Source organism: Salmo salar, chromosome ssa12 (genome assembly GCF_905237065.1).
Source record: "Salmo salar chromosome ssa12, Ssal_v3.1, whole genome shotgun sequence".
In the NCBI taxonomy this organism is placed as follows: domain Eukaryota; kingdom Metazoa; phylum Chordata; class Actinopteri; order Salmoniformes; family Salmonidae; genus Salmo; species Salmo salar.
The window spans coordinates 33,750,980-33,766,702 of NC_059453.1; the positions used below are offsets into that span (position 1 = coordinate 33,750,980).

General features: G+C 45.0%; 1 protein-coding gene across 1 annotated transcript in view; it reads right to left on the reverse strand.

The window, feature by feature from the left end:
• Positions 1-1,043: 1,043 nt before the first annotated feature.
• The window catches only part of LOC106564877 (probable helicase with zinc finger domain), a 66,187-nt gene continuing 51,507 nt past the window's right edge, over positions 1,044-15,723 (reverse strand). The window contains 7 exon segments of the mRNA XM_045691276.1: positions 1,044-5,489; positions 6,049-6,358; positions 8,509-9,103; positions 9,269-9,488; positions 13,739-14,240; positions 14,965-15,047; positions 15,180-15,402. Coding sequence (XP_045547232.1) covers positions 5,125-5,489; positions 6,049-6,358; positions 8,509-9,103; positions 9,269-9,488; positions 13,739-14,240; positions 14,965-15,047; positions 15,180-15,402 — 2,298 coding nt within the window. The 3' untranslated portion in view covers positions 1,044-5,124.

Genomic DNA, 15,723 nt, shown 5'->3' on the forward strand with positions numbered 1-15,723 from the left:
GATTTTTACCTTGTCAGCTCGGGGATTCGATCTAGCAACCTTTCGGTTACTGGCTCAATGCTCTAACCACTAGGCTACCTGCCGCTCTCTTTCATCCTTGTCTCCTGCAGACAAAACACCTGGGTCGTGTTCATTTAGGCACAAAACAGAAGAAACGGGACGGACTACCTGGACTTGCCTTATAAGAAATGCTAATTTTGTTTTCTGTTGCAAAATGTTTTCCTTTGCGTGTCCCGATGAACACAAACCTGTTTTGAGAAAAAAAGCCTTGCAGCATGGTCATACAGGGGATTTGTGAAATGGTTACTGTTGCTGGGAACCCTGCGCTGGTCACTGGCAGGAATGACAGCATGGTCTGTGGAAGCGTCCCCTCACTGTGTGTATAGGGGGGTGATGAAAGAGGAGCAAGAGCACCCTCCCTGTCCTTCCCCACATCACAAAGTCCAGGCTTTTGAGTCGGATCTTTTCAGTCTATACTCCCTTGATGGGTTAATTTAGATTCCAAACTCAGAGCCGGAGTTAGTTTGGTGACAGAGAAGGGGGAAAAGAGAGAGCAACCGCATGATGGAGAATGGATCAAAAACAGAAACATTGAGGAAAATCCTTCAGCGCTGCCTCGGTTGATTCTAAGCCAATAGTAGCATCAAATGCCCAAGACGCAAGTCTATTGGCCTTGGGTCTTGAGTGCAAACTCTTGGGGTACTGTACACCACTAGCAGCAGTTATGGGTAGGGGGCCTATGCACCTGTCGAGACTGCTAAGGATAAACCGGTCCTAAGAAGGATACAGTGTTGGGGTTGTGTTCCTCAGGGAACACATTACTTCTGAGTGACATAACGACAAGTCATAACTTCCATGGCAAACAAGACACCCAGCGACTTAATGAGAGTAAAGTCAATTGTGAAACCCTTCGGTTCCTTTTGGGATATAGAGCCACATGGTGTGCACTTCCTTTCCACACAGGGAAATCCCTCCGAGCAATAAAACTCTACCTCATCCAATCCAACGATTGAAGTATATCTCTGCAATAACAACAAGAGTAACTGATTCAATAAGACACTTTAATAGAGAAACACATTCAAAAATTAAAAAAAAAATGTAAATAAAACCTTTGAAACAAAGTCGAAATCCTTTATTATGACCACCACCAATTGAATTGAAAAGAGTGAACGGGAAATATTCATCATTATGTAGCCCACCTGTGTGGATCCAGTGGAGGGGTAACAGTTAACAGGCGTGCCATTGATTTACTGTGGGAGGGGAAGATATAGAGGAGACTGGAGACAAGATGGGTGACAACAGGAAATGTGGTTTTACAAAAGGCTGAACACAGTGCTCTCTACTGGCTGGGCAAAAGGCTGCTCCCGCCACAAAAACATCCGTTCAAGTTAAGGTTGTTTTACGAAAGCAACGTGAGGAACCTTCGTAAGCCACTTACACGCAATGATATGTGACTGGGTCTAGGTGGAGGCTAACTGACATTCAAACTTGGTTGACGACAAACAAATTAAAAGCTTCGGTCTCGATGCAAAGTCAGTCAGGTCACGAGTCATGACTGATAGTGAGTAAGCAATAATAAAAGGCCTGAAAAAGGCGTGGTATAGACAAGCACAGACCTACTATTACTTACTCCTGGACAAGATTATTAAGAACAAACACTTAGAATAGCTCAATCTCTTATGGTTTGGATTTTACGCAAATACAGATCAGACACTGCAGAAATTGTGAGGAATAAGTCTTGCACAATTCAGAGATTAACCAACAACTCATTTGTGAAAAACTGATTCAAATTTGATATCCACATCGTTGTAAAGACGTTCAAAGTTTATAATATGTGCCCCGTATGGCTGGGAGAAACTTTTGCCCAGCTAAATAATTTGGAGGAAAAACAACTCTTACATGAGCATTACATAATTCATTGACATGTTAGTAAAATATCATACTTTTTTGTTCATAATGTCACAAGTCATTGTACACATCAAATAATATACCAAAATGTTACTTTGTAGGGAGAGAACAAAAACATTTTTATTGTTGTTGCACAAAATCAATAACCTATTTGATAAAACCGGGGATATAAACAAGCCATGTCATCTTGGCATGCACAGAATGAATGTACAGACTTACATGAAAAATAATTGTCGAACCACAAAGCACCGCTGAAATTAAAATATCTTTTAAAACGGATTTAGCGGAAAAATTGAACCAAGGACAAATAATTCCTGCAACATTGATTTTAAAAATAAGTATGCTACAGTAAAATAACATTTTATATGCCTGCAACAAAAAAAACTTTGTAAAAGCAGCCAGACACCATCTTATAAAAATTAATTTAAAAAGTTATATTACTATAAGATGCTGTGACTGCCAACACGGTCCATGTCCATTTTTATGAGTTGATTTTGTGAATTTGCATAATTAAATACCTCTTCTTTTAAACAGCTTCTACAAAATTGAGGCACTCCCTAAACCTTGTTTGTAAATACCTAGAAAATGCATATTTACAAGTATGTTTTTTGTTGTGATGAATCTAAAATTCACAACCTCTTGAATCTGGACCTTGGAAAATTCAAATAAACTGAAGTCCCCGTAAATGTTTTGAATGATCGTTTCAACTATGTTTAAGAGGAGATGTTTTTCATTCCAACTAGATTTGCTTCCTGAATAGCTGACAGCATGTTTGACTCTTAAAAAAACTAGTGATTGACGGGCTCATACATTAAAATAAATGACTAAATAGTTACATAAAATGTACCAGTTAGATTCCAAGGGTATTTTATTAAAATATACTGAAACAAACCATTAACCAATTAAAAATATATATTTGATGGGGGAGAAAAGGCTGCAACACAAATGAATCATGAAAAGTTGAGAGAAAATGGTTTCCAGTAAACGTGACAACAGTGGCTATTACACACAAAAAATAATCTACCAAGTCAATCAAAATCAGTCACAAATTTGCATTTGATAATAATCGTCAATAATTGTCATAATAATTTTATCCTACAGGCAATTTATTTTTTGAGTGTGCACACCATACAAATGTATAAAGATTGGACAGCTTGATGGTTGTTTGCAAATTATTTTACAAAAATGCAAATAGATTTCACTCACAAGATACGTGTGGCACCCTAAAAACAAAATACATCACTGAATGGAATGCATGTCAGAAAAAAGTCAGACAAACGCCTGAACAATTTTTTTTCTTTTGTGGTTAAAATAACCTACACTGATTGCATTTATTTGTTAACAATTGAAACATTTTGAGTCATCAAAATAAAAGCATAATGGTTTTTTCTGTCTAAATTTCCAGGTAAATTGCCAGGGCAAACAGACAGAATACCAAATCAGAGCAAGCGGTTGGTAGCTAAAAGTGATGTCCGCTGATGACAGAGTACATGGAATATCGGTGAAAAAGACTGGTATTGCAGTACCAGTACAACTCAGATGATAAGACAGAATCAAAAAGTAACTGATGGCACTGGTCTAAACTAGCCGGTATTCTTTCGGGCCGAAGTCCTACATAAGTCTAGGGTTGCAAAAATAGTCTAGGGTTGCAAAATTCCCCAAATTCCCAGGTTTTTTAGAAATCCTGGTTGAATAATTCCAAGTCAGATGATTCCCTAGTTGCTTACTCCCTTGCTGATTCCAGAAAACCTCAAACCGGGATTTCAGAAATACCAGAGAATGTTGGGGAAAGTTGGTGACAGGATCTTTCTCAAGCCTTTCTAAATGACCGTAAAGCTCTGAAGTGGGTCAAAGAAAAACAAGGAGATAACTGACGTAGACTCAACGTGAATAAAAATCTTTCCAACTTGGCCGTCATCCCTCTCTATACCTTCAGATTCCCTCAGCAGCCGTGCCTTAGTTATGACTCACGTTTACCCATCCACTCATTTATGCAGTTTGTCTCAAGTTTCTCCACGTACAATTTTTTTTTTATCTGCAGTTTTGCTTAACTGATTAGATGTTTGGTCGACATGTGATTGGACATGTAACACTTTGGAATTGAACCCCATCACGCCATACGCCTACTTCAAAGACAGTGGTTAACTGGCCTCAGATGAAACGGCAGAGGAAGCATACCATGGTTCTTCCTGAAACTAGTTTTTCCAAGTTGGAACCAGACAACAGTGGACCTCACTTCGATGTGGCTTTGCATGCTTATCATCAATCAACATCTATCCTATATTTTTATCTTTTAAACGAGAGGGCAGTTGAAAAAAAAAGGAATCGACGAGCAACCAACACATTTGTATAAATGTATAATAAAGTAATAGTTTTATTCTGAATCGTGTGTGTTTGCATGTATGTAAAAATGCCATTTACTCCACTAATCTGTCACTGAAGATGATTTTCAGGTGAGAATGTCTAAGGTTAAGGATTAAAAGCAAACCAAATGAAGTCTAATGTAAATTCTAACATGATACAGGAATTTAGGTACATGTCTGTGGCATACAACTCAGTCATTTATTTTCTTTATATGTACAGATTAGAGGAAAATGTATCTACTTCTATACAATGTTCCATATATTTTGTATGAAATTAGTTGACCACTGAGCTTTTTCGCTGTTGACACAACTATGATGAAAATCAAGACATAGAAAGTCCACTCAAAATTTTAAAAAACGGACAAAAAAAATTATAAACGTGGCCAACATAACCAACTTCAACAAGGGAAAACAGACAGGCAGCCAAGTGGTCAACCAAATTTTTTGTTTTTAAAATCATTTTATGTTTATTTTTCAACTTTTTTTTTTTGCATTACGTACATATATAAGTGTACATAATATAAGCATATATTCATATATACATAATGTGTATGTATATATACCGGTAATGCAGCCATTATATATACTTATGTTTTACATATTTTTTTATTTATTTTTATGTCAGATATGTGAAACAGAAGAAAAATTTGACTGTTACAAATAAAAGTTTAAAACAAAACAAAAAAGCGGGAAACAAAAACGATGAATAGAAACGATTTGTAAAAGCACTTGTACTGTTTTTTTTTTGTGTCTTTTTCTCAAAAGTTTTGCCATTATTATCTTTTTTTTCTTTCTTTATATTTTACGTTTTTTTCTTTCTATTTTTCTAGGGGGTATTTCTCAGGGGTGAAACTCATTTAAAATAGGAATAGTATCCATTGCTACCATTTGAACTTCCTATGCTCAGCTCTTGGAGTAGGGAAAGTGGGTCGCTGTGCTTTTTGACCTGTTCGGGACGAGCTCTGGGTTTGGGTGGGGCGCGGAGGGCACTGGCGTAGGACATGGTGGGGGGTTTTCCAGGGTTTTGGGGGCCCCCGGGGCCTTGGCCAGGCTCTGGGGGGGCCTGCTGCTGCTGCGGCTGTTGCTTGCTGTTGGGCATGAGAGGGGGGAATTGTCCGAGGTGCTGGAGGGAGTGGGCGGGAGGCTGGGCCGCAGCTACTGCTGCTGCCGCTTCAGCCTTCATCTGCTCCTCTGCTGCCTGCCGCAGGGCCTTGGAAGCTACTGGAGAGGGAGGAGGAGGAAGGGAGGAAGAAGGATGAGGTGGAGGGGAAAGACGAGAGGCAGCAGAGCAAAAGGGGAAAGAGTAGGAAGAAGGGAAAGAGGAGAAATTAGGGCTGAAGAGATTACTTTCAACTTCCAAAATATACAATACATTGTGGGTTACTTGTCAATGTCAGGAGAACAAAATGGTCACTTAGGAAGGAAACTGACACATTTGCTTTTGTCACGCTTGCATTGATGGAATCATTGACAATGACAGCCACATGACAGGCATTTCAGCATGAGGATTCATCAACCTTACAGTGGCCAACAAGCCAACAGCCTTCAAATTATATTCACTAGGTCAAACCCTAATGACAACCGTCAGAAAGTGAACACCCGACTGGCTCTCACCTGCCACTGCTAGAGTTATCACTGCCAAGTACAATGAGTGCAGTAGGCTACACTTGATCTGCACTGTACCTCGTTCAGGTACATAGTCAATAGAATACTGAATAATTACTATAACAGTTTGATAACGGTTTAAAAAGTCATTTGTGGTGCTTCTGATACATACCTAGGAGGTCCCGGTGTTGAATGAGTGTGCTGGCTCCATTGCATGGAATGTTCTGGAACGGGCCGGGGCCACCCCCGTTGCCGGGCCACAGCTCGGGCGGGGGGTAGCCGTAGGGGGCGTGGGGGTGTTGGTGGGTGTGTTGGTGGGGGTGAGGGTGTTGGTGTGTGTGGGGGTGCTCCTGGGGGTCTGACGGGCAGGGCTGTGGCTGCTGCTGGACCAAGGCGGCGGCGTTGGCGGGGGATCCCTCGTCTGGGTAGCTGGAGGAGATCCGCCGCTGGTAGAGGGGCCGCCCGGGACCCCTGGGTTCATACTGAGAGAGGGAGAAAGAAAATAACAGAGACAGGTGGGACACAGAAGGGAGGCAAGGAAGGAGAGAGAAAAAAAGACAATATAGGTCAATCACAACGTTCTCATTTCACTTACACAACACATTCACTCTTCTGCCAGAGTGCCCATTACAGTTCCTGTAAGCTGGGAACATGCAGGGAATCATGATTAAAATCCTGGAAAACTCATGGGAAAACCAATAAGACGTGATAAGAGCCACGTGAGGGGACAGGCTGAGCATTACGCAGAGCAGTTGAGAAAAACACCCGTGCCAAAATTGGCACAGTGGTATGAAAACAGAACGGCCCTCGGACCAGAACACCATCCAAAGGTGTTGATGACTGTGGTGAGCTGAGCCTTTGGAGAATGACAGTGTTATACTCATCACCCTGTGAGACCCTTTCTTCTCTGGAAATGTTGGTCGCATTGGGGGGGGGGGTGTTTATCCCAGGCTGTGTCACAACCGGCCGTGACCGGGAGTCCCATAGGGCAGCGCACAATTGGCACAGCGTTGTCCGGGTTAGGGGAGAGTTTGGACGGGATGGGGCTTTACTTGACTCATCTCGCTCTAGCGACTCCTTGTGGCGGGCCGGGCGCCTGCAGGCTGACTTCAATCATCAGTTGAACGGTGATTCCGGGTTAAGCGTGCGGGTGTTGAGAAACGCGGCTTGGCGGGTCATGTTTCGGAGGACGCATGACTCGACATTCACCTCTCCCAAGCCCGTTGGGGAGTTGCAGCGATGAGACAAAATAGTAATTGGATATCACAAAATTGGGGAGAAAAGGGGGAAAAATATATTTTTTGATTAGCTATAAAACTGCACATTTCTCTTCCCCATGTGTAGAATTGCTAGAAGTTAGCCGTTTTTCCCCCAAAACATATTTTTTAGGAGGGGTGAGCCTTGACTAGGGCAGTGTTGAGACTTGACTAGGTGAGGGGTGAGCCGTCTCTCCAGGTCTGACTAGCGACCGTCTTGAGGACGGTGCACTGCGTTTGCTGCTCAGGCAGGTTTGACTGCCACAGCGGCGCAAAGAGCTAAATAACTTTTAGAACGATGTTGAACCTGGACAAATTATCAAAAATGTGTTTGGTAAAAATACTATGTTAATTTGGTATATTCACACACACACACACACACACACACACACACACACACACACATATTTTTGGGCAGCGGGGGCAATGATTTTGCCGTGGCGCAACGCCACAGCTAAATGAATGCAGCGAAAACACTGGAGAGTCCTAACACTTCAACTGGATACACAGTGGCCGAATATCCTTTTCAGACCGGATATTGGCATCCGAAAAGTGCAATGTCTTCCAATTGCCTGTTAAAATCTAATAAGGAAAATGCCACAAGGTCGACTAGGCTGCCCCGTTAATCGAACAGGCTAGACAATAACACATACGTAGGATGGAGAGGGCTGCTTATTCACTCTGTGGTCTGACCCAGCTGGGTAGGACCAAATGTCTTAGTCGTGTTCATTAGGGACCACAACGGATAACGTTTTCAAACATTTTGCACTGGGAAACAAAAATGAGTGTTGGACAAGTCCATGTAGTCCCTGCCCGTTTGGTGCCTAATGAACAACCATGCGCACACGCACACACACACTGTAGCTCTCCAGGACAAGGGTTGCCCAAACCCTGGACCACACCTTCACCCACAGAAATCCTTAATGCTATGCCCTAGCATCTCCTGTCCTCAATCACCAGGCTTTAACTTTCTACTCCGACAAAGTTAATTATTTTCCCAGCTTTAGGGCCCCCCCAGAGAGCTTCTGAGCAATATGCTGCACATTAACTGATACATGTCTCCTTTTCTCACAGTCATTTTTAGGTCAGAAAAACTAATTACAGAGTGAGAAAGTCGCAGCTTCCATTTCCTGTGACGTGATGGTGAGAATATTATATATTTTTTACAAACATTTATGTATTAAAATCTTGAAATATACTTGCATGCACCCGTCCATGCTAAAACGTAGCATTGGAAGTGAGGCGAAAAGACAGTATACTGTAGCACAAAACTGCGACAGACAGGGCATACTAGTAACGGTGACAGACGGGGCACACTAGTATAATAGTCACAGCAACTCTATTCTTCACACACACGGATGGAGCATGGTCCTTACCTCTTCTACATTGTGAAGGGCGGTGGCACCTGTTGTTCTGGGGGAGAGAGGGTGGTAGGGCTCCTGGCCTGGGCCTTGACCCTGCTGCTGCTGTTGTTGGTGCTGCTGCTGGTGGTGGTGGAGCTGCATGAGGTGGACCTGCTCCTGTCTACTGGGGTGGGCCATGACGGGCAGCCCATAGGGGAAGCCCTGGCCCTGGGCCAGCATGTGGTTCTGGGTCACGCCAGCTCCGCCGTGAGGCCACTGGGCCTCCTGGAGGAGGTACTTGACCTGCGGGGGCGGGGTAGTGGAGTGGCCCAGCTGGTGGGGGTAGGTGTTGGGGTTGTAGAGCTGGTTCCCCGGGTGCTGCTGGAGACCCGGGTTATTGAGGAGCTCCAGCTCGTGGCTGGTGGGATCTCGGCCGGGATAGGGGCCAGGGGGGAAGGGGCCGGTGTGGTTGGAGGTTACGGACGAGGGGGAGGAGGGGTCTCCTGGGGAGCGGGACTGGACCTGGCGGTACTGGAGCAGGCGGGACTGGGGAGGGGGCTGCATCTCAACCGGGTCCCTGGGATCGGGCTGATCCTGGGGTGGCATTTCTCGCAGGAGGCCTGGGAACCTACGGAGGAGAGAAGATGGATATATATATACCATTAATATCCAAAGGCAATCAAGTCAGTAGAAAGAGAGGGTGTGAACGGTAGAGCGAGAGGAAAAACAGCCCGAGATCGAAAGAGCGTGAGGGAGAGAACAAGACAAAGCCTCTCACGGCCCTGAAGGTTACCTGGTGAAAGGCGGTCCGCCAGCCTCGTCCTCCATGCCGGCGCACATTCTCCAGTTGGCCCGTGCCAGCAGCTGAGGGGGGAAGCGGGCTAGGCCGGGCTGGGCTAGATGGGCCAGCTGCTGGGGCAGAGGAAAGGCCACACCACCCTGGAGGAAGGGCCCGGGCTCACCCCACTGGCCCAGCCGCGCCTGCTGGCTCAGGGCCTCCAGAGTTAGTGGGTCTGTTGTAGGAAAAGAGGGAGCACGATTGTTAGATTATGGTTTGATACTGTATAAAAAAAAATTATTATTTTACTGTCACATCATATGATGCAAAAAACATTCTGTGACACTTGCTGTATTTTGAAAGTTCTATATATTGAAAGAGTAATTGCTGACATGCAAAACATTTTGGGAGTGTACCAACAGTGAACCAACAAATACCAAAAGATAGTTTGAGTGGTATTTTCTCTCAAGTGTTTGCCTAGGTAGTAGAAGCATTGGAAGACTAGGAGTCATCACCAGATTGCTTAAACCTAGGCATGTCCGAGTGTCTTTAGATATGAAAATATCAAAGTTGTAGTGTCAAGGGGTTGTTTCTGGACCCGGTCAAAGTCTTCAATTAAAAACAAGCCATAGCCTACGGTCGCTACCTCACAGCCCAACCAAGGTGTGTGAGAGCAAACTGGAACTACAAGAGATGTTCAGACAGAATCATTTCAATAAAAGGCGTTTTATTATTAAAATCACATCTGCATAATTAAACCCAGATGAATGCTGTAGTGTCACAATGTGTTAGGTTTTATTAACAAAAAAACACAGTTTATTAAACTTCCCCCTTTCCTCAGAGAACGGATTATATATTTTGTGAAAGAGTAAGGTAGACAGTGTAATGTTATCCTTTCTGGGTGAAAAAGAACTTGGAAGTTTGCCTAAGGTCGGTACTGAAATCCAGCCACTCGAAGGGAAAATAGTTTTCAGAAAGCCATTTCAAATAAAGAATTTCAGTCAAACACTATTTTTCTCTGGATTAACCATTACTTGAACCATTCAAAGTTCAAAAATGTTGTTTCCCTATAGCTAATTACCTGACCTTTTGTGTAATTATGTGAAAGTGATACCAGCATCAACTTTAAAACAAAAAGTGAGGGGCAAAACTGATTACTGGATCCATCCACAACAACAGGAGGCACTCACCGAAGTGCCCAGAACTATCGGTTTAGTCTAACGTGACCTCAGACTGTTGCATGTCAAAGATACAGACCACACAACCAGTACTACTACCACCACCTCTCAGGGATTCTGAAGAAAAGCAAATTGAAGAGGAGACCTCATCTGGGTCCCACAGCTTCTCGGGGCCAAGCCATAAAATACAGACCAGGAAGAGATTGCAGAGATGCAGCAAAAGCTATACATGTATACAGTAAATAGATCAACAGGAGATGCACACAGCTACAACACAGCAGTGAAATAACTCCAGGTCTTCATTCCACTGGACAAGTCATCTCACCAACATCTCGTCCCATTGGAAAAAGGCGCTTCCTTCTTTGTACGCAGGCCTTTATTTGTCACTGAATGACAAGAAATGTTTCTGGACAAGACATTTATTTCCTTGGACAAACTATAGTGTGACCATCACCAAATTTTATTGAACCAGTGTCTACTTCACAAAAAAGATGAGGCTGCTCAGTGTTCAGTTTGGACTATTTGCAGCATGGATGGTTGGTTCCTGAGTTGGTTGAGTAACACATTCTCTATGAGAAGACTTGACTATTGGGAGTTCATTCACCCTAAATGTCCATATGGCAACCTCAGTGCCACGTGCTGGGATGCATGTGTCCTCAACCTCTCCATCATTCTGTCAAACTACCATGCCCTATGTCTTGAGATAAGAGAAGGGTCTGTCCTGCTGTCTGGCGCTCTGTCTCGATTTGACAACCTCAAGAGCCTTTACATACAGGGCTGTCCGCCCACGATTCTTCCCGAGACCTTCCAAGGGGCTGTCCAGGGTGAAGAAACTCTTTCTGTACTGCAGTAAGTGTAACAATTCATCACTTCTAAAGAAACTGAGTCAACACCTGTACACAGGAGCTCGCTGATTTGTTTTGTAGGATGGTCAATATGTCCCAGTCATTGACGAGCCTGGACTTTACATCAGACGAGAGTCATTTTGAGACACCAGGACTGCTCTGAAACAAAAAGGAGCTGTTCTTGAGCTTCCTTATTTCTATCGTCTTCAAGATGTGTTTCTTACATTCCCTAATGCACGTCGTTTCGAAAAAGGAGCATTCAAATGCTTTGAAAACATCTCATCTCGATCTTTGCCCGCTATCGATGAGGTACAGAAACAGCTTCTGCAGTCTGGTATCAACGGATTAGGTTATTTTCCCTTTGACGAGAAAAGCATTTCCTTCGAGTCAGTTTGTGAGACGGTATTCAAACTCTCAATCACACAACCTGAATTAGATCACTGTAAATTCAGGAACTACACCACATCTACAGTCAAAAACTGCTTGGGTATAAAGATGATAATTCTTGTTGGCTTTGGATTTCATGCCAGCATAAACTTGAGCTTGATACATTATCTGAAGAATGTCACCAAGATGAGTTTCCCTTTTTGACAAAGCTGAGCTTGGTGTTCTTCGTGACACTCAAAAGGGACCCGTCACTTGGCTGAAGACACTGTTTCTGAAATGGCTCAACATGCCAAACATCTCAGAGCAGTTCTGTTGTTTCACACATATGGAGCGGCTGGATTTAGCAATCAATCAAATCTCCACTGTTGTCTACTTAACATTTAATGGACATGGTCAATTAAGGTTCCTAGACCTAAGAAGTAACAATATCTCACAGATTATCAAGCATGTTTTCTACGGGCTGCGAAGCTTGGAGACCATAACACTGGAAGATAACCCAGTTGTTCACGTCGAAGCTCATGCATTAATCCACCTTACTTCCCTAAAGAATATAGATTCAGGAAACTTTCTCCATCCAACCAGTGAGTCAGAGAATAGTGTGAATCTTCCCTCAGGGGTTGATGCACATGACAATTTTCTCAGTGTGTTACAACCTGACCATTATCAATGGCAGCGACCCCAAAACCAGGCTTGGCCCTTAGACTCTGTGTCCCAACCGTGTACTTCCAAGACTGCTGGAGGCCATTCTTCCAGTCTGTCGTCAGCCTCGCGGCCAAGACATAGCGCCTCCTGTGTGGGTCTCACTTCGCCGCTAAGTACTTCCCCTCCTTGCAGGAGTTTGACTTTCAGTCGAAGCTCTATGCCAAGTTTACGGACATGACTGACCTGAACAGGCTTGTGCAGTTGAGGTATCTGAAGCTGGAAGAACTGGACCTTTACCTGCAGCCAGGGCTGGCCATTATGTTCCACAACCTGACCAGGCTGGAGAGCCTGAACCTTAACGACTGTGGAATCCTAAGTCTAGAGGAGGACCTGAGCAGAAACCTGCACTCCCTTAGGCAGCTGGCAGTGCGAATCGTTGAGGAGTTCACCGTGATGGAAAGCGTCGCAGAACCCCTGATCAGCCTGAGGTACACGTTATTCACAGATCCTCACCTGTACTGCAGCTGTGACAATGCTTGGCTAATCACCTGGGCACAGAGACAAAAACAAGTCCAGGACATCTTATTTCAGGCCGGAGAAGTGGAGCTGACATGCAAAAATGCTAACGATATCCAGAACTTGGAGGACAACTGTACCCTGGACCTGGGATTTGTCCTGTTCCTCTGCACCTCCCTGGCCCTGCTCCTCTTCATGCTGGTGGTCCTGCTCCATCAGCTGGCCCTCTTCCACATTGCCAGAGGCTGGCTGGAGGCAGGATTGCGGAGGCCCAACCCCAGGTACCGCTATGATGCCTTTGTGTTGTACAGCAGAAAAGACAAGTGCTGGGTGGTGGAACAGCTGCTGCTCAACCTGGAAGAGAGGAGGCCTCCCTTCCTATGTCTCTGTCTGCACAGCAGGGACTTCCAGCTAGGGAAGGACATCGTGGAGAACATCACAACGAGCCTCTACGCCAGCCACCACTTCCTGCGCAGTAACTGGTGCTCGATGGAGCTGAGATTGGCCACTCTCCATCTGCTGGTGGAGCACAGGGACTTCCTCATCCTGGAGGACATCCCACATAGGCAGACATCTGCCGACCACAGTCTGGCCAGAATGGTCAAGACCAGGACCTACCTGGACCGGCCCCGTCACACAACCCTGCAGCCTGCCTTCTGGGACCATCTGTGGACCAAACTGGCCCCTCCTGAACCACAGCCCAGACTGTAACGCAACACACAGATATACATTTACACCTGTATACCTACCGGTATCACAACAAGAATATTCAATATTTACAGATTCTTGTTTGCTATTTTGTTGTTATTGTTCCCTTGCTTTGAATAAACCTCCCGGTTAGAGGGGGCAAAAAAATAAAAAAAATAAATAAAAAAAGAGTAGCACTCGTAGAATTTGAACTCTATGGTAGAACTCACCCATCCCATCTCCCAGGCCTCCTTCCTGATTCTCCTCTCCGAAGCTGTTAACTCGGCTGGGCTGCGACAGGGCTGGGTGGTGCCCCACCTGGTGGCCCATCTGGGACCTGATGGAATTCCCCATCTCCTCCGGCCCCTCCTCCTCAGTCTCCGGCACACCCCTGTGGGAGGCCATGGCCCCACCAAAGAAGGAGGGGTTGTGGCTGCCGCTAGCGTAGGCTGGGGATAGCTGGGCCGAGTGATGCTGGTTAGGCTGGCCCATGGCCGGGCCCCCACCTGGGTGCTGGGTCGGCACCCTAAAGGGGAGCCTGGACACGGCGGGGTACTGTGGGGGGAAGGCCCGGCCCACAGGATGGGGGGCAAAGGCCGGGTTGGGGGGTGCCAGGTGGTAGTTGAGGGGTCTTTGGCTTGAGTTGTCCTTGCGGTGGAGCATGGCATTGGGGAAGCCCAGTCCGTCCGTCTGAGAGTCCAGACCCCGGCCACCGCCCGGATCACACTCTCCCTGAAGCAGTTGAAAACAGTGTGAGCAGGGCTACAATCACATTGCTCATTTAGCAATTCTACAGAATGAATTAAACTATATTAACTTATATACGTATTCATTTATACATGTATCAATTCTAAATAATTCATTAGCTAGAAATGGGTTAGCTGACAACGTCAAGAAATCGATGCTTCATTCGGGCAGAAGTCTGTGTATTGTTGTGATTCTGGGTGCCAGATGGATAGAAACGATGACAAGAAACTGCCAGGTGGGGAATCGCAGGTGGCTCGGTTCAGCCAGTTTTATCTTGTTCTTGATACCACGTGGTGTTTTGACTGATGTCGCGTTTATGCTAATATGGCTCAAATTCGCTAGCTCGCTAACCAACAATTGCAACGATGGACTTGAGAGAAAACAAGTGCTGATTGTGCAAATGTATTTGTTTTCAATAAACATTGGAGACTAAATATAGTTTACAGGTTGTCAACAATCAGGCCAACCCAGTCTGTTTTGCCCCATAGTTGTACACAGGTCGGTTTTGTTGCTAAACAACCAACCGCTCTATCAATACTTATTTCTATAAATACATGTGAGCAAAGCAAAACTCCTTTTTGAAATAATGTATTATTTCAATTATTGCTAAATAGAGGCTTTAATGGAGACTAGTAAAAGTCATTTTTCTCATTGTGATAAAGCACCAACTAAGCCCACAGCGTGACTACAGAGCGAGTCAACAACGTACCTGTTTGTCCTTCATCTCCGAGGTCTTCCTCTCTGGTGTCTGCAGCCGGCTCTGCTCGGACTTTGCACACCCGTCCATTTTACCTGAGGGGGGTTCAAAAATGCAGCCACTTTTTCAGCTACTGTGCTGTGTTTGAGTTACTGTGCTAAGACACCGACTTCACACAGTTTCTACCAATTTCCACATTAAAGCACTTCAACTTATTTGCTACACACCGTTTCTGACGGAATCAGCCTGAAGCTCCTTGTCGGGACTGGTCTGCTGGCCCATGCCCAAGGGGGAGGGGTGTGTGACTCCGCCGTAGGGGATGGGCGAGCCCCGGTTCTGGGCCTGCAGCAGGTTCAGGTTGTAGGCCATGGCCGCCTGGTGGCTCATGATGCGTGGGTCCATGGCAAAGCGGTTCTGGTAGCCGGGCCACGGCAACTGGATGGGGACAGACTGGACATCACATCAATACGAGTCAATATAAATCAATCCACGCAATATGCCTCTCCTTGCTTGGAAAATGGCTGTGTGGTTTGTCTTGTCGTCTCGGCGCTGTCCTAACATAATCTAATGTTATGCTTTCGCCGTAAAGCCTCTTTGAAATCGGACATTGTGGTTGGATTAACGAGAAGTGTATCTTTAAAATGGGATATAATAGTTGTATGTTTGAGAAATTTGAATAATGAGATTTCTGTTGTTTTGAATTTGCCGCCCTGCTATTTCACTGGCTGTTGACTAGTGTGTCCCAGAGAGGTTAAGATTTTCACAACTGAC